This window comes from Hoplias malabaricus, chromosome 2, assembly GCF_029633855.1.
Source record: "Hoplias malabaricus isolate fHopMal1 chromosome 2, fHopMal1.hap1, whole genome shotgun sequence".
In the NCBI taxonomy this organism is placed as follows: Eukaryota; Metazoa; Chordata; class Actinopteri; order Characiformes; family Erythrinidae; genus Hoplias; species Hoplias malabaricus.
Window position 1 is genome coordinate 20,877,096 of NC_089801.1, and position 18,715 is coordinate 20,895,810.

Genomic DNA, 18,715 nt, shown 5'->3' on the forward strand with positions numbered 1-18,715 from the left:
GGTCTTTGAGTCTGAAGGCACATGCGGACCCCCCCTCCATAAAAAAAGAGAAAATCCAACATCCCAGTGCCATTCTTTCAGCTTTGTAATGGTTTCCAGTCGGAAAATTAATTCCAAATGATATATGATCAACTCAGAGCTTTCAGAATGCGAGATTTAAAGGAGTCTGGGCTTATTTTTACATTTTACTGTAGTATTTAAGTTTGTTTGTTTGTTTTTTAAATGCTCTACATTATTAAATGAACTAATTAGCCCAGGGTGTGTCTAGTTAGTGTTCAATAATTCCAAGTATGCTCTAGACCCCTTGGTGACCGTTATGAGGACGAAGTGTTTACAGAAGATGAATGAACACTTGTTAATTGCATACTTACATAGTGAATTATTTTCACATTCTCTATTGACAGAATTAAATATGAGAACTCTGTATTTGTTTCATTGAAATCCTAATAAAATATCTCCTCTTACACACACACACACACACACACACACACACACACACACAAACACACACTAATGTGGGCTAAACTGAAAGTTACGAATCAGCACTAAGAAACAACAGAGAGAGATAGTTCATGTAAAATCTCTCCCTGCTTTTGACATTGAAGCCTTCTAATAGTTAACACAAAAATTCCAGATCCATTTTAAAGGCTTCGGAAGAATGTTGTAAGTTCAAGGTTTTTAGACTGAGACCCAGCAAAGCCAAAGGAGCCTAACTGTGCTGCTCTTTATGGGAACACATGGAGAATCATTCAGAGTGTGTGTGTGTGTGTGTGTGTGTGTGTGTGTGTGTGTGTGTGTGTGTGTGTGTATGCGTGTGTCTTCAGGGAGTCGAGGGGAGTCAGAGGTCTGCCCTCACACACAGAGCCTTCTCACCTTCTGATGACTTCCATTCACTGCCTCACCAGTATATGTGTGTGTGTGTGTGTGTGTGTGTGTGCTTACGAGTGTGTGTGTGTGTGTGTATTTGTGTACTTAGGTCTTCAGAAGGATAATTCACACCAGGGAGAAGAACATATTTGCGTAGGATTTATTTGATTCACATTTGATTGGAGTCTTGATTCACTTCAGCTATTGATTCCATATTCAAATGAATTATTTCCATATGAACACATTTAACTACACCATCACAACTGCTAAAGTCAAAGGCAGAAGTGTATTCATGGAATATAATTTATTAATGGGGGAATTCTTCAGTGGAATAAAGGGTCAATGATTCTTTTGAATCAAGTAATTGAATCATGATATCATTCTCTTTTTGTCATTTTTGAGGTTATTTTCAGAATTAGGATTTGATTTTGTGTGTGTGTGTGTCCCTAGTTCTTCAAGGGAAGTGTAATTGACTCCAGAGTGCAGCATATGTTCAGTTTGATTTTGTTCATTGAAAAAAACTAATGTTACATTAGATTATACTAATCTTATACATTTTGTTAATTTATAGGAATCATTGTGTCTTGAGTCTAATGAATCATTGATTCAAACAAATCTTGCCCAAATTAATAAAATTCTTATATAAACACGATTATTTGAAAAATAAACAAACTTTTGATTTGTGACTGTGTGTGTGTGTGTGTGTGTGTGTGTGTGTGTGTGTGTGTGCGCCTGTGTTGGAGGAGTTCCGAGTGTGTGTTTTTCTGGGGTTGTATGCCGTTGTTTTATGTGAGTCAGTCTGGCTGCCTGTGTGTGTGTGTGTGTGTGTGTGTGTGTGTGTGTGTGTGTGTGTTGCATAAATGTCTGTTTATAGGATGAACTGCTGTCTGGGTCCTGCTGAGCTGAATCATGACAGATAAACTCTCTCTCACTCTCTCTCTGTCATCCATTTTCATTCTTCCTCCTTTCTTTCCCTCTCTTTTTTTTACACTCTTTGGCTAAGAGAGGGGAAAATGTGTGAGTCACAAAATAGACCGCTCCCCTGTGATTGTGTGTGTCTGTGTGCAAGAGGAGAGGGAGAGAGAGAGAGAGAGAGAGAGAGAGAGAGAGAGAGAGAGAGAGAGAGAGAGAGATGGAGCGAATGCTGGATGACGTCATCCTCTTAGCCCTATAGTAACAAAGTGTTTTGTCTCTGGTGAAGAGCACCTGGCCAGCTGGCATACTCACCTGACCAGAGAGGCCGATCTCTCTCTCTCTCTCTCTCTCTCTCTCTCTCTCTCTCTCTCTCTCTCTCTCTCTCTCTCTCTCTCTCTGGGAAAGCCCCTAACATCCAGTGAAGCTTAAAAGTTCTTTGGCTCTGAGCAGCTCACATCCAGTCTACTTATTTTAGATCTACGACGGACAGCATAAATTAACCTCTTAACCTTTATTCTTAAAATTTTTATATATCTCTTTTTTCTGTTGATCCAGTCTCTCTCTCTCTCTCTCTCTCTCTCTCTCTCTCTCTCTCTCTCTCTCTCTCTCTCTCTCTCCTCTCTCTCACTCTCTCCCTCTCTCTCTGTTGGAAAGCCCCAAAACTGGACGTTTCTTTGGCTGTATGCAGCTCACAGTCAGTCAGTTTGTTTCGATCTAGAACCCGCTGCAAAAATGCACCTCTTACTGACAGAAGAGTTTAAAGATTAAAGTTACAGAATAATGGAATGATTTTTATATGACTATTTTATTTATGGTTCAACTGGTATCTACCTACGATACATGGGTAGCTACTACTACTACTACTCATAATAAAAATAAAAGTAAAAAAGTCAATATTTAGCCTCCATTAGCACGTTGAGTCGGTAGAGAGAGTGTAAAAAAACAGCAAATTACATTGTTTTTTGTTCACATTCATTTTTCTTCTAATGCACTGAGGTGACCAAAGGGTTAAATAGCTAGAGGTTCCTAGACAGAGTTTAGTCCCCATATGTGCGCTGAGGCACTGATAGACTCTGGTTAATGTATGGATGGAGAATTATAACATCCATTTTTGGCTGTTGCTGTTGGCTGTGTTTTTATTCTGTGGACTGATGAGTAAGAGAAGAGAAAAGATGAATAAAGGCGACCTGCTGTTACAGACCACAGAGCCTCATCCAATCCGGTTTAAACTGACGCACAAACCCACGTAACCAGTGCCCAGACTGGTACCACACACACACACACACACACACACATATACACACTGGCTCTCCACCCAGACCAACTGCACATGACCACACTGGGACTAAACAGCTGGCCTGGAGCCAGAGCCACTTTAAGATCCTTCTGCGCCTCTGGTCATTAAAGTCAGAGTTCCCCCATCTCCATAAACTCTACAAACTTTATAAACACACACACACACACGCACACACACACACCAGAATTCAGTGATTATAGCCTGTGATTCTCCGGAGATGTTCTTTTTAGCCAAGGTCTTCTTAAAGGCAGCCTGATGTTCTGATGTGAAAACAATAAATACTAAATTATTGTTAAATCTACAGCACACATTGTTTAAAATCATTATTTATTAATCTCTAAAACTACGTATTGGATGATAACCTCAAACAATACGGACTCCACGAGGAGAGATTTGGACAAAGTTAAACCGACACATTCACACACAGAGGATCACACTGGAATAATGTGATTAGGTTTAATTCTGAATAATGTTGAGTGTTATTTGTTGGTAGTTTGTTTGTTAGCAATAAACACTTACTGCTCACATAAATAGCTTTTGAAATCTCATAAATTCTAGTGCCTAAAACTTTTGCACAGTACTGTACTTTTTAAATATACATCTTGTGAGCTGTTTAACTGGGGAAAACACAAGCATTAAATGCTTAATAATAAGTACCTTTATTTTGAAGGAGAACTGAAAATGACCACAGTAAACCACAAAGATCTGGCTGTGTGCTGAAATATTTGGCCGCAGTATTACATCATCTGTTATAACTTGGATATTTTTGATATGTTGTTGAAATGCAGTTTGACCACGTATTTCTCATTCAGTATGAGAGCAGTATGTAGCAAGCCATTTCAAACACACCCACAGTATGTCTGCCCCCTACACTTCCTGCAGAGCATTGCACTCTGTCAGAAAGAATAAATATTTCTATACTTTGTAAATCATAAGCGACGGAAATTCGGATCACACCGACATTACCAACTGCTAAGAATTATTGACTGAGATGTATGATTCATTCAGTAACTACTATGAATTATTCCGTACATACTATCAATTACACTATGAATTATGGTAATTACCATGTAACTAATGTTATGTGGTTGTGAAAGTGATGAAGTGGAGTGTGAGAAGTGTGTTTAAAGGGTAAAGGGCTGGTGTGGTGCTGTAGTTGGCTGTGCCTCTGTCTCTCTCTCTCTCTCTCTCTCTCTCTCTCTGACAAGTTGCCAGGTTGTTGTGGCGCTGCTGTAGACTGCAGTGTGTCGCCCGACGCTTTATTTTAGCTTCATTCGCTTTAATCACTTCCAGCCGGACTGTAGCGGGGGCCTGGGGGGATGGAGGGGACGAGAAAAAAGACAGCTTTCCTCTCTTATTCTCTCTCTTTCACTCTCCCTCTCTCTCTCTCTCTTGCACACACACACACACACACACACACACACACACACACACACACACACACACACACATACGTACACACACACACACACACACACATACGTACACACACACATACACACATACGTACACACACACACACACACGCACGCACACACACACACACACTTCGTCTAAAATTTCAAGCTTTCATTCTTTTGGTCTCTTCCACTTTCCCAGTGTGGTCATCTGTCTTTAATGCACTTCAATTTTTTCTCCCTATGTCTCTCTCTCTCTCTCTCTCTCTCTCTCTCTCTCTCTCTCTCTCTCTCTCTCTCTCTCTCTCTCTCTTTCTTTCTCTCTCATGTAATGTTCTTTTCTAGCTCCCCCTCAGTCTTCATGGGCCTTAAATGCACATCATTTTCTTCTCCTCTTGTCTTTCCTCGTCTCCCCTTTTTCCTGTTTCTCGCAGTAAATCTCGTCCTTCTCCTCTCTTTCTTTCTCTCACTGACACACCGCTCTCCTAATGCAATCACTCTCTTCTCTTTGGCTCCCGTTTCTGTTCTTTTCCTTTGACTCCTTATGTCTGATCTAAGCCTCATCTTAGTCTGATCTAAGTCTGATCCAACTCCACTTATTTCCTGGAAACACTAGAATGAGAAAAGCTGAAATCATAAACAAGAAGAAAGTCAGAACGCCAACATCATTCAATCACTTCGTTAAACTGAAATTTGATCCCTCTCTCCTTCACCCCCCCATCTCTCTCTTTCTCCCTCTTTTTTTCTCATTATCCCTCACCCCTCCACCTCCATCTCTGCACCCTGATCATCTCTCTCTTGCCCCCTGCAGGAGAAAGAGAAAAAGTACATGCTGCAGGTGGACAATCTGAAGCTGAGGGATGTGGAGAAGAGCTTTATGTCCAGCAAGCACATCTTTGCCCTGTTCAACACGGAGCAGAGGTCAGATATTTACTCTCGTTCTTCAGTCCATTCCACCATACAGACCCCCCCCAAGAAAAAAAAAAAATAATAATAATAATAGACAAGGCACGGTGGCGCAGCAGGTAGTGTCGCAGTCACACAGTTCCAGGGGCCTGGAGGTTGTGGGTTCGATTCCAGCTCCGGGTGACTGTCTGTGAGGAGTTGGTGTGTTCTCCCCGTGTCCGTGTGGGTTTCCTCCGGGTGCTCCGGTTTCCTCCCACAGTCCAAAAACACATGTTGCAGGTGGATTGGCGACTCGAAAGTGTCCGTAGGTGTGAATGTGTGTATGTCTGTGTTGCCCTGTGAAGGACTGGCGTCCCCTCCAGGGTGTATTCCCGCCTTGCGCCCGATGATTCCAGGTAGGCTCTGGACCCCCCGCGACCCTAAATTGGATAAGCGGTTACAGATAATGAAAATAATAGACAACATACTCAACTGTATAAGACCCTGAAGTCACGGTGCTCAGTGCCAAGTTACAGCCAAAGTGCCATAAAGCCGCCTGCCATTTGCTTGTGGAAAAGTGGAACTGTATTCTCTGGATTCATAATATTCCAGCCACAATATTTAAAGTTGGAATGGTTTTGTGATCCACAACTAATCACCCAACATCATTCTACAACAGTAGCTGGCCTCATTAGCATCCTCATGGCTGAGTTCAGTGAAATCACCACAGCTGATCAGGTGATCAGGTGGTTATAACTTCTTTAAACAGTAGAGACCGTTAAGGCCCTTATCAGTCGACCCTTATCAAGTCTTTCTCAGTACCACCCCATACCACCAGGAGCAGTATTGGACAAGCAGGATATACTGTGCAAAAGCTATTTATTTATATGTATGATATATATGTGTGTGTGTTTGTGTGCATGTGTGTGTGTGTGTGTGTGCATTGTGTGTGTGTGTGTGCATAGGGTAGGTACAGTAAAGTTTTTAGTGTGTATGTATCTCACTGCTTATTCTCTTCTTTTATTTTTGAAACTCTCTCACACACACACACAGGAATGTGTATAAGGACTACCGTCAGCTGGAGCTGGCCTGTGAGAATCAGGAGGACGTGGACGGCTGGAAGGCCTCTTTCCTGCGAGCTGGAGTTTACCCAGAGCGTGTGGTGGTGAGATTTTTCAACAACTTGTTTCAGACTGATTCTGCGTCATGAAAGACAGTAAAAAGGACATTTTGTTTTATTACTGTTCTATTACAGTGATTATTAACACAATTAATAAAGAATTATGAACATATTTTGGGGAAACTAATAATTTGTGACACCACAACCACACACACGACGACTGTAAGTGGGGACTGTTGAAATCAGATGCTGTAGGTCTACAGCAGCAGTGACTGGTGTGTGTACAGTACCCTTCAAAAGTGTGGACAGAGCTTCTCATTAGTCGTTGGTGGAATAGTTGGTGGCTAGTCACTGTTATAGAACTGTGCACCAGGCCCTACCTCTGCACAACCCAAGTTACGGTCTCAAACACATTAAGAAGGGAGCAGTTCCACAAATTAACTCTCGATGAGGCCACAGCTGTTCACTGAAAACTGTTCCAGGGGACGACCTCATGAAGCTGACTGTGAGAACACAGAGAGTGTGTAAAGCTCTCATTAAAGCAAAAGGGGGCTACTTTAAACAATCTAAAGTATTTTAGTAAAGTAACTTTTTTGTTTACTACATAATTCCATATGTGTTCCTTCATAGTTTTAATGTCTTCCAAATGCATTTACAGTGAAGAAAATAATTAAAAACCACAACAAAAAAAAACCATTGATTGAGAAGATGTCCAAACTTTTGACTGGTGCTGTACATTCCCAACTAGTGGAAAATGGCCCAAAACAAAGGAAACCCACACTGAGCGGGTGTGCCCAAACTTTTGATGGGTACTGTATATCCGTACACTGTTCAGCAACTGACCACACAGAGAAAAACACATGGATGGGAAAACAATCTCTGGTTGTATTATATCATTATAATATTTTCTAACTTCAAATTGTTGCAGATCAATTCAATTAAAGGCAACAGTGTAGTCATCGCCTCTCTATTTTCTGAGTCATAAAGACAGTAAAGGATTGTGTGGTCATGTGTCACCTTTCTCTAACTTTGTGCTGTTTCTCTTTGTCTGGCAACCCACTAGGAGAAAGACAAGGTATGAGCTACAATCTAAGTATCCTACTTTTTTCTTGAGGTATCAGTGCAATCTGGCAACCCTGAGCTCCACTTTACCTCATCATAACAGTACAATTTTCCAGCAGGGCACTTACTTTGCTGTGTTTGCCTTTAGAGAGTCAGTACAATCTGGCAACCCTCTTCCCAATTAATTAATTAATTCATTCATTCATTCATTCATTCATTCGTTAATTATCTGTAACCCTTACCCAGTTCAGGGTCACGGGGGGTCCAGAGCCTACCTGGAATCATTTGGCGCAAGGCAGGAATACACCCTGGAGGGGGCGCCAGTCCTTCACAGGGCCCCTCATCCCCATGTTTATTTAAAATACAAATGCAAAATGTCAACCCTTAGCCCCAGTGGTGTATTGCTGTAATATCAGTTTTCCTGTTCTAATCAGGTTATACAAAATTAAACAGCAACAGCAAATATGAATTAAAGGACTACATAATATTTCATCTTATGCTTACAGCTTCAAAATCATTGTGATGCTTCCCTGGCATGTAATAGAGAGAATAGAGCCTCTGTTATAGCAACTCTGTGCTCAGCACTGCAGAAACTGCACTAAGTAACTTTTGGAGGAGGGTAAGAAACCAGGCCCCCTCCCTTCCATTTGCCATTGATTTCAGTACAGTGTAGTAAAAGTGAATTACACTAGGGCAAGCCCCAAGACCAAACAAACAAAAAAACAAACAAAACCTTACCTAGTGTTCCTTTAAGAATGTCTTGGATTTCTAGACCTACCACTTTGAGACCCCTGACAGTGGAATTTTCTCTTTCTCGCCTTGTTTAGAGTGACACCAGTGAAGAGAATGGCTCAGATGGGTTCATGCACTCCATGGACCCGCAGCTGGAGAGGCAGGTGGAGACCATTCGCAACCTGGTGGACTCCTACATGGCCATTGTCAACAAGACGATCCGCGACCTCATGCCCAAGACCATCATGCACCTCATGATTAACAACGTGAGTGACAGAGTGCTGTAGGGGAACACGGAGAACACGGTTTATACCTCAGTGAGGAGTGTAGTGTGTTCTCCCTGTGTCTGCATGGGTTTCCTCCTCTGGGTGACTGTCTGTGAGGAGTGTGGTGTGTTCTCTCTGTGTCTGCATGGGTTTCCTCCGGGTGCTCCGGTTTCCTCCCACAATCCAAAAACACATGCTGGTAGGTGGATTGGAAACTCAAAAAGTGTCAGTAGGTGTGAGTGAATAAGTGAGTGTGTGTGTTGCCCTGTGACTCTCCACTTACCACTTACTGGATTCGTGCAAGTGGATGGGATTGGTTCCTTAGGTCTGTGATGTAAGAAACCCTGACTTTCTGAAATTGCACATCTGAGTCTTTAGAGTACTGCAGTTGCAAAGCAGGATGACACTCAGCCATGACGCCACTGTTTATTTCTCTCATGATATCTCCTAACAAACAATTCCACACAGACATGCTAACAAGATTAAACGCTTGTTTTTCACAGAGTGGGACTTAAGGCCTGCTTTAGGACATTTGAGTTCTGTCTTAGGCCTGTCTTAGGCCTATTTGTGATCTGTTTTATGACACTTTTTAGGCCTATTTGAGATGTGAGTGAAGGCACTGTATGTTCCTCGCTCTCAGACAGACACACAGAGTTTGCATGAATAGAGCTACTCTCTAATTTTCTTAAATGACCTCAGAGAATGCAGCCTAACTACTGTCCCTGTGGTCTTTGTTGATAAACAGTGCTGCTGATAAACACACAGCAGAGCTAGGGGCACGGACGCAGGCCTTAGGTAGCAAGACAACTGGTATTTTGGCACCAAACCCTATGGATAAACAGAAAACTCTAACATCTGGATTATTCAAAAACGGGGAAAATGCAAAAACATATATTTAAAGGAAATGCTAGTCGGTATTTTTTACATTTTAAAATATCAGCTTCAAAAATCATTGAGATGCTCCAGTGACCTGTAATAGGGAGAAAAGTGCCTTTGTTGTTTTTACACCTTGGGTCAGCGATGCAGAAACTGCACTATGTATCTTTTGGAGGACGTGTGTCTATGATTTACCTGGAGTACAGCTTTTGTTACATTTCTTTCCAAAGAGATCTCCATGGGTATTTCTCTGCACAGCCAATGTTCAGTCTCAGACAGTGCCCTGTGTTCTATTACTAATGTCTCTCTCTCTCTCTCTCTCTGTTCTCGCTCTCTCTCTCTCTCTCTCTCTCTCACACACACACACACACACACACACACACACAAACGCCCTGTGATCAGACAAAGGAGTTCATTAACGCAGAGTTGCTGGCCCAGTTGTACTCCTGTGGAGATCAGAACACTCTGATGGAGGAGTCGGCCGAGCAGGCTCAACACAGAGACGAGATGCTGAGGATGTATCACGCTCTCAAAGAAGCTCTCCACATCATCGGAGACATCAGCACCACCACCGTCTCCACCGCCCTGCCTCCACCTGTCGACGACTCCTGGCTCCAGGTCCAGCGCACTGGCTCCGGGGGAAGGTGAGAGAAGAGAGACTGCAACAACCTTCGGGTTGTTACAGTGCCATTATATTGTCCAAGATGCTGAAGTGATACACGGCTATGAAATGAAAGCAAACTGAGAAGTGGTTATGTGGCGCCCTCTACTGTTAAAAAGTGTCTAAAGCCCAACTAAAGCCCACAATTCCACCGCTTCACAGCCCAGTGACTTTAAGACAGGGGTCGGCAACCCGCGGCTCTTTGATCTCTCTGATGCGGCTCAGCTTTTGAAAATAATTAATGAGTATTTAATTAAAGTGTATTTTATTTTGGTTCGTTCATTTTCAAAATGTAATTCTATGAAGAATCTGGCGATCTTGTAACATCTAAAATATTTTAATATTGAAAATATTTTTGTCGCTCTTAATACACGTCACAACTTCCAATGTGCGACACCCGTCAGTGTGCGGTTTCTTGAACTTTTTGACCGCTGACTGCACAGCGCCAGTAAAAAGATGACGGCACACAGAGAGAGGACAGCATTTTTGTTTGTTTGTTTTTTCATTACTACAAAGGCTCAAATAGACATTGAGTATTTTACTTAACCGTCAACACAACGTCTTTTTTTCGGAGTTAAAATGTTTTGTTGCATGCAGAAAAGGTAAAGGTTGTAAAGGTGGTAAAGGTTGCCGACCCCTGCTCTAAGAGGATAGTGATCTCTAAACCAGGACACACAGCTAGTTTTGGCCGACTGATGTGTGTTTGGTGTTATGTGAAAAATACATACATCTAATTTTCAAAATAAATAATTGTTTGAATTCTATTGGAAAAAGTTTATAAAGCGATCCATTCTGAACTTTTCTGTGTTTTTTCTCCAACCATTAGGTCACCAGCCACTAGTCCCACTCCCCAAAGACGGGCCCCTCCTCCGGGACCCCCAGCTCGTCCTGGTTCCCGTGGGTCTGCCCCTGTTCCCCCGGCTGCAGGGGGCCCACCTGTGCCCTCTCGTCCTGGGGCTTCTCCTGACCCGTTTGGAGGACCCCCACCTCAGGTCCCGTCTCGGCCGAACCGTGCACCTCCCAGCGTGCCCAGGTGAGAGACGCTGACCAGGGCTCAAACATTCATAGAATTTATACAGAAAAGCTATTTGTTTTTGTTCAGTATCCTTCTTTACTCAGTATATTCTTATCAAGTTTAATCTAATAAACTTGCACTGCTGCACTATAGGATTAAAAGTTATTAACAATTCACTAGGGCAGGCCCTTAATTGTCTTAAATTTTATTTCATTTTATCATGAAAAGATATATTTCCTCTAAGAAAGTGAGAGTAAACATTTGAATCCTTTAGGGCAGATTTACCCACTTTGAAAACGTAACTGACTCACTGCATCTTCTGGTTGAAAATCAAGTTCCTGCTGTTGTTGGAAAGAGATGCTGAGTAAAACTGACTGTGTTATGAGTTCTTTCTAATAAGAAACTCCCTGTGCTCTCAGCCGAGGAGTGTGAGACCTCTCAGTGGAGCGGTGTGGGTGAGTGATGATTAGAGACCTTCACCGCTCACCATCTCGACGTTTAAACGATAAGAGCTCACCAGTCTGCAATCATTAACTCACCAGCTTCTTCGCACAACACCCAAAACCCCCCTCTGTGTATGCTCTTAATCTTCAGTAAATTAGTCTTAGTAATGGTGCATTCAGCTGCTCTTCAGAAACCCGTGACTGTCACAGCTCACAGGTTATACATGAATGACTGATGAAGGCAGTAAGTACAGCCAGTGATCTTAGGTCCATGATTCCCGAGAAGTAGGATTCTGGTTGGTGGCAGTGTGGGAGGCTGAGGGAGTCATAGCTAGCACAGATTGTGTGAAAATTCAATTAAAATCAATATAACTATATTACATTATTAAAACTATAATAACACTGTAGTTTCTGAGGATATACTTTTTTTTTGATGGATAATAAATAAAATTATTGCAAATAAAGTCATATGAATGCTCACATTGTTAAATAGTCTGTTAAATGAATATATAGACTGATTTATCCCAAACGTATCAATATAGCATCAGTAATATTTTACATATGCATCTATTGTATACAACTATTTATAAACGTGTTACATATTTATTGGTATTTCACATATTGAGGAAAAAATCTGGCATATGAAAAAATACAGCACATTTATTATTTTAATTATTTATTCATTTATTTCTATAAATTACGTAAAAACTCATCTTAATACATGATTAATTTCATTTAGAAAATCAATAAAACCTTTGCATTTGATCGTATTTTAGATGACCTCATGTTGTTCTGATGACCTTGTTGAGGAGTAATGTCTGAATGCACCATTAGTCTCTACGTCACTGTTCGTTCAAAGGTTTAACCGTTCCAGCAATTGCTCATTAACTGTCTTATGTGTTTTCAACATCTGGATGAACTCACACGAGCACATCTGCCTGCGCACAGTGTAAAGTCTACTGAATTAAAGAGGAGATCCCCATGATGCTCTATTTACACATCAACGAGCATTATTACAGTCACTCACACCCACACACACACACTCACACACCCACACACACACAGACGAACCTTGACACCGCCCTCCTAAACTAAAGGCAGCTGAAGGGATGCAGAGGTGGTAGGTGACAAAGTGTGTGAGAGAGAGACTGATAACGTTTGCTTTGTCTTCTTGTTTTCTTCTGCTCTGCTGCTGTGGCCTTGTGTTGTGAAATGGGCCGGTCTCACACTCGCAGGGCAGCGGCTTGCTTTCAAACACCTACATACACACCACACCTCAAACGACAGAACCTAACTCTCCCTTAACATCTGTAGCAGGTGGTGAATCTCTCATATTTTACTTAAAAACATGAATCTACTCTTAGTACATGGACTATTAGTGGGACCCAGGAGAGCTGCCTGTACCAAATAAATGTGAGCAGCCCAGTAACTCATTATACATGCAGACCACCTGGACCAGAGTGGGTTGTCTGGATTTAGAGGAAGGATGTGTTTTCCCATCACTGACCTGACACACCTGAGGGAATGCATATGCGCAGCCAATGTTTAACCGGTGGATACAACTTGCTGGTATCCATCTAGGCAGTCCAATGAGGGCTGGCAGGGCTGCAGTTTAAGTGATTACCAGCTAAATTAATCTACAGTATCCAGCTAAAATGAAATAATATATCTTCGTTGTTTAAAGTTGCAAGGACATATATATCTCTCTTAATTTCATGCAGATTACATTATGCACTGGAAGAAAAAAAAGAGTGTAACATGAGTAGAGAGGTTTAAATCCCGTTAGAGTAGTGTCTCTGACACAGCTCCAGGGACCTGGAGGTTGTGGGTTCGAGTCCCGCTCCGGGTGACTGTCTGTGAGGAGTGTGGTGTGTTCTCCCTGTGTTTGTATGGGTTTCCTCCGGGTGCTCCGGTTTCCTCCCACGCTCCAAAAACACACATTGGTAGGTGGATTGGCGACTCAAAAGTGTCCGTAGGTGTGAGTGAATGAGTGAGTGTGTATCGCCCTGTGTGAAGGACTGGCGCCCCCTCCAGGGTGTGTTCCCACTAGGGTGTATTCCCCCAATGATTCCAGGTAGGCTCCTGTATGAATCTAGTTATGAAATGTTAAAGCCTGACAAAAAATATCCTTTCACCACTTGCTACAACTTGCTACTGACTTTCTAACATTCAGGCTAACTCTCCTGTCCTTTATGTAATAATCCATTAAGTGAACTGCACAACATCCGAGATGAAGTTATGTTGGACTCGTCATTTTAAACTAGTTAACATCCATATTACTTTGTATTCATAGCTGATCTGGTTTTTGGAATTGGAGCTGAATTGTAGTGTAATTATTTCTGCGACCCGGACGTTTTGCAGTTCAGTGGTGTTAGTGGCTGCGACTGGAGCAGTGTTAACGTGCTGTGGGTCTCTCCTCCATTTAAACCGTGTTTCCTTGCACATTCCCTTCCTTTTCTCCTCTCCTCCACATCCTCCATCTCCTCCCCTCCTCCACTCCGCCTCCACCTGTTTTGATTATGATTGCTCTTCACAGAATTACAATCAGTGACCAGTGAGGAGCAGCGTGTCCGGTATGTGTGTGGTGCTTAACCCCTAACTCCATTGCCCTAAAAAAATAACCACTCTCTCGCATATTGCTGCATGGCCGTCTGCCTCTGAACACTCCCTGAATACACAAACACACACACACACACACATACACACTCACACACACATACACACACACACACACACACATAGACACACACAGCACCAATTATACAGTCCTCCATGCCGTCACACACGCTAGCAAATAAAATTAGCATGTGTCCAGCTGGGGGACTCTCAGGGAGTGGACAGAAGATTAAATATCTGAGACACCTTGAGTTACTTCAGTATGCCATACTTCATTTTCTAATACTCTAATCTGGAATTGTTTAATTGGTCCATTCATGCTCCACCCACAAATGACTATTGGTATCTACTTCACAGACGGCTACTACATCTGTATGAGGTGATGTTAACATTAAAGCCATTCATGCTAGTATGTTTGGTATTGTTTCTTATGAAATCTCTATGCATTATAAAACCAGGACGACTGGCTCCCCCTCCAGGGTGTGTTCCCGCCTTGTTTCCAGGTGGGCTCTGGACACTACCCTGAATTGGATAAATGGTTACAGACAGTGAATGGGTGGCTGAATTAATTATAAAGCATATATATATAATATCCTGTGCTCTACAATATTCCATCAGGTTTATTGTGATTTTGGACAATATCCTCCAAAGCTAACCATGTCCAGCTTTGTCCAACCTAGCTATAAAAGAATGCATTTGTGGGTAGGGCTTTAGTCTTGTGGGCTGGAGATTAGCACAGTTTGATGGTTTCCCTGCTCAAATATATACTTAGGTTCAAGCATATTTGAGCAGTAATTTCACCAAAATGTGCTGCACCAAAACCCCCCCAGTCCCAACCTTCAAACCCCTTCTAAGCAACGTAGTAAACATAGCAAAATAAGCTGCTTAATTTTATTTGCAAACTGATATAATAACATTGGAGAATGGCAGAAGACTGAAGGAAACAGAGTCATGTTCAGTAGCCTGGGGTTGCAGATAGAGATAGATTTACTAGAATGAATGATAGCACTCAAGTATTTTAATAAAAGTCTGTTCTTTAGAATGTATCTCTATCTGACTACTACATAGTTTAAAGGTATGCTCCAGCCTTATTTGCCTCATGTCTGTCTATATATATATTTAATTAAAACCTGAATTACAGTCATTGAAATATTACAGGGACCCACTCTATGGAGCGTAAACTGGGTCATCCATATGAAAATATTCCTTAAAATACTCTACAAACAGTTTTTGGGGTGTTTTTTTGGGATAAAACTTCTCACTGTCTTCTGAACACATAACCTTTGATACATTAATTTTGACTCAGTGTATTTTGATTCAACAGATTAAGATGAAAATCACTGGACTATGCTTTTAAAACCCTGCTGAACGTGCCTTAGGTCTCAGAATGGTTTGGAATAGGCAAGGGAGCCTATTGGGCTCACAAACACACCGTTTGTAAGCCCTTGTGTGAGAGTGTGTGGCCTGCTGAACCCTTATTGTGTGTGTGTTTAATGAGTTTCCGTTAAGGGATTTATGTTCATTTGGTCAGAATAAAGGCTGTACGTTTTTCAGATGCTCTCTCTTGACCACGCTAATATTTCTGAGCCAGGAATCTCACTTCAAACGAACAAAACAAACATTATCTACATACACATACACATAAGTTTTGGTCAGTCGTTTGTTGTTTGTGCCGTCACTCATTTGCTGTTTTGTTGCTGAATGTTGGAACATCGCTCTGTTCCCTGCGATGTCACGAACAAGATTCAAGTATTCAGCAACGTCCTCACAGCACCATGTCTTGTTATTCCTTCTCAACCTCTTAATGTTGAGTGTCAAGGCAATGGTGCTAGTGTTGTTCATGATATATTCAGATATACACAGAGTTAATGTTTTTTTATGTTGTTTATGAGTCTAAATAAGAAGGTTTACACTTTCTTAAGTTGTTTCTGGAGGAATCATAAGTGACTTAAACTGTTTTGAAGTCAGGGATTTACAACCCTAAGGTTTATAAATTCAGCTCCATAAAGAACAGCTGTATATTATAAATACATTTTTGTAAATGATTCCAGTTTGTGAGTTTATTGCTATAGATTTCAGTTCTTAATGTTGTATTCATAACTGTAATGGATCTTGATTTCTATAAGTAAATGTCAGTCTTATGACTGTAGTCCCATAGTCTCAGTCAGAATCCATTGTCTCATATGTTGTGAATTGTGAATATGTTCTTGCATATTGTCCCCATAATCATAAGTATGTTTGTGTGTGTGTGTGTGTGTGTGTGTGTGTGTGTGTGTGTCCTTGTCTCATCTGTGTCTTCTCTGTTTGTGTGTGTACGTGTGTATGTGTGTGTGTGTGTGTGTGTGTGTCTGTCTGTGTTTCCATGGCAGCCGACGACCTCCGGCCTCACCCACCCGACCAATCAGATCCACAGACTCCTCCCTCTTAGACTATTAGTCCCTCCTTCCACCGTGACAGACAGAGGAAACAGACATGCCCACCTGGTCCAAACTCCACCCCTCCAGCCCTGTGCTCCTCCAGACTGAACACACTCACTCTTCTGCACTGCAGCAACACACACACACACACACACACACACTCTCCTACTTCACAACACTCACAAACAGAGACACGGATCTAAAACCCGAGACACTCCTACACCAATAATTTATAAGTGAATTAGTGAAATCTAATCCAAACACCAGACTTAAACCCTCTGTCACAATCACAATCACCATGTCCATGAAAGACTAGGTTTTAACAGCATTACTGACATATCATTTATCAGATAATATTGGGTGATATTTAGGTCCTGCTGATGTTACACCAATAATTATTTAATATCATTAATCTTACTGTTGTATATACACACAGTCACCCAGTCACTCAAACCTGTGGCAGTTTTCTCATAACCAATGGACATAAGGTCCTCAAACTGTGTCAACAATACTATGTGTATATATCGGAACCGAGTAATACTTTATCTAAAGACTGCCTATATACGGACTTTATAACATGCGTAGTGTATTTGTAAAGCAGTACTTGAGAATTTATTAACAGCTTATGTCAGTAAGAGATATTAATTACACTCTATCAGCCTCGCAGACAGTGAATATATTTTGGCGCTGGTCTGGCCCACATTCCCTCATTTTCCTGACCCACTTGCCACATATGAGGGCCACTAACCACCAAACTAGGGGCAAATGTCACCAGATATTTACAGAAGTAGCCCACATCTGCATTCTACCTGGGAGAAGTACCCTTAAACTAAGACAGCATTCATTTCTAAAACTGCTAAGTAATAAAACACCTCAGTATCAGTGTCAGTTACGATATGTTTATATTATTATTGCTGTAGTTTTTTTTGTTTTACGTCACGTAATACTTGGAATCTTTGTGGTAACGCTTTACTGTAGGTCACTGTTCAAAAAACTGTGATAGCTTCATATCTGTAAAGGCTTATTCCAACAAGGAACTGTTATCATAAGAGTTTCTAGGGTGAAACTGACTAAAGCAGCCTTTATGAAAACTGATGTAATCAGACTCTGATCATTCGCACTTGTGACACAAGGTTTAAGTGAAGCTTAAACAACTGAAGACATATTCTAAAGTTTACATCCCTGCTCATGCTACGTGCACTATATTCCTTATGACACTTTATAAGAGCGAGGCCAAAACAGCATAAGCCTTTAAAAATCAGAATGCATCTTCCTGTTTTTTGTCTCTTTCTTTCTTTCTCTTTTTCTTATTTGTTTACCTTATATATGAACACGTATGTTTGCTTCCTTCATTTTCCTCTGCCTCCATGCTTCTTTAATGCTACTGACCAGTCTTTGAGTTCTGTAGTGACCTCTTTTTTTTTCTGCTGAATGAAGTGCCAACCGCATCAGGGGGCCTTTTTTCTCTCACCCAAACAGATGCATTATCTCTCCAAAGTGACACCTGGAGAATCAAGGATAACTGCATCTCGGGTTTTTGGAGTGTGCTTTTTATGCTCATTTCTTTCTGTCATGTTCTTTTTTGCTTTGTGTTTCTTTCCTTTGTCCTACTCTTTCTCGGGACAGCGGTCCTTGAAGTCACAGGCCGGAAGACGACACCCAGCTAACGTGAAGGGTAAAGAGTTTTTCCCTTGGTTTTAGTTTGAAAACAGAAGCATTCTGAATGGCAGTGTTTGTACTGAAAAACTCCACATGAACCCAGAGTATGAAATGTTCTGATTAAAGGCTGACCCAGTTAGCTCTGTGTTCATATGTTGGTCAGACAAAATGACTAAAGGAAAACTACAGCAAATCTCAAAGTTATCTCCATCTTAAGTGTACTGTTAGTTACCACAGATAATAATCCAGAGACTTTTCTTTATACATAGATCTGAATAGAAAACCTGTTGCTAAGAAACACACTAATGACACAAGCTAGTGGACAGTAAACAGAATTCAGTCTATAAGCAGGAAAGGAATACAATCTACAAAACCATGTTTTCATGAGCTTCAGATCTTCACAGTGACGTCCACTTCCAGCACAGGCCAAGAGTTTGTATCTTGAAGAGGCAGATTAAAACGTGAGGGGTGAGGGAGGGGTATTTAG

The 18,715-nt window shown here is 41.5% G+C and overlaps 1 protein-coding gene across 3 annotated transcripts in view; it reads left to right on the top strand.

The window, feature by feature from the left end:
• dnm1a (dynamin 1a) overlaps positions 1–18,715 on the top strand; it is a 77,008-nt gene that overhangs the window by 54,811 nt on the left and 3,482 nt on the right. For 2 of the 3 annotated variants that reach the window (XM_066651559.1, XM_066651567.1), the window contains 6 exons: positions 5,288–5,397; positions 6,415–6,526; positions 8,371–8,541; positions 9,820–10,061; positions 10,905–11,111; positions 16,522–18,185. In XM_066651559.1, coding sequence (XP_066507656.1) covers positions 5,288–5,397; positions 6,415–6,526; positions 8,371–8,541; positions 9,820–10,061; positions 10,905–11,111; positions 16,522–16,588 — 909 coding nt within the window. In that variant the 3' untranslated portion in view covers positions 16,589–18,185. The other variant, XM_066651573.1, reaches the window with a different exon arrangement.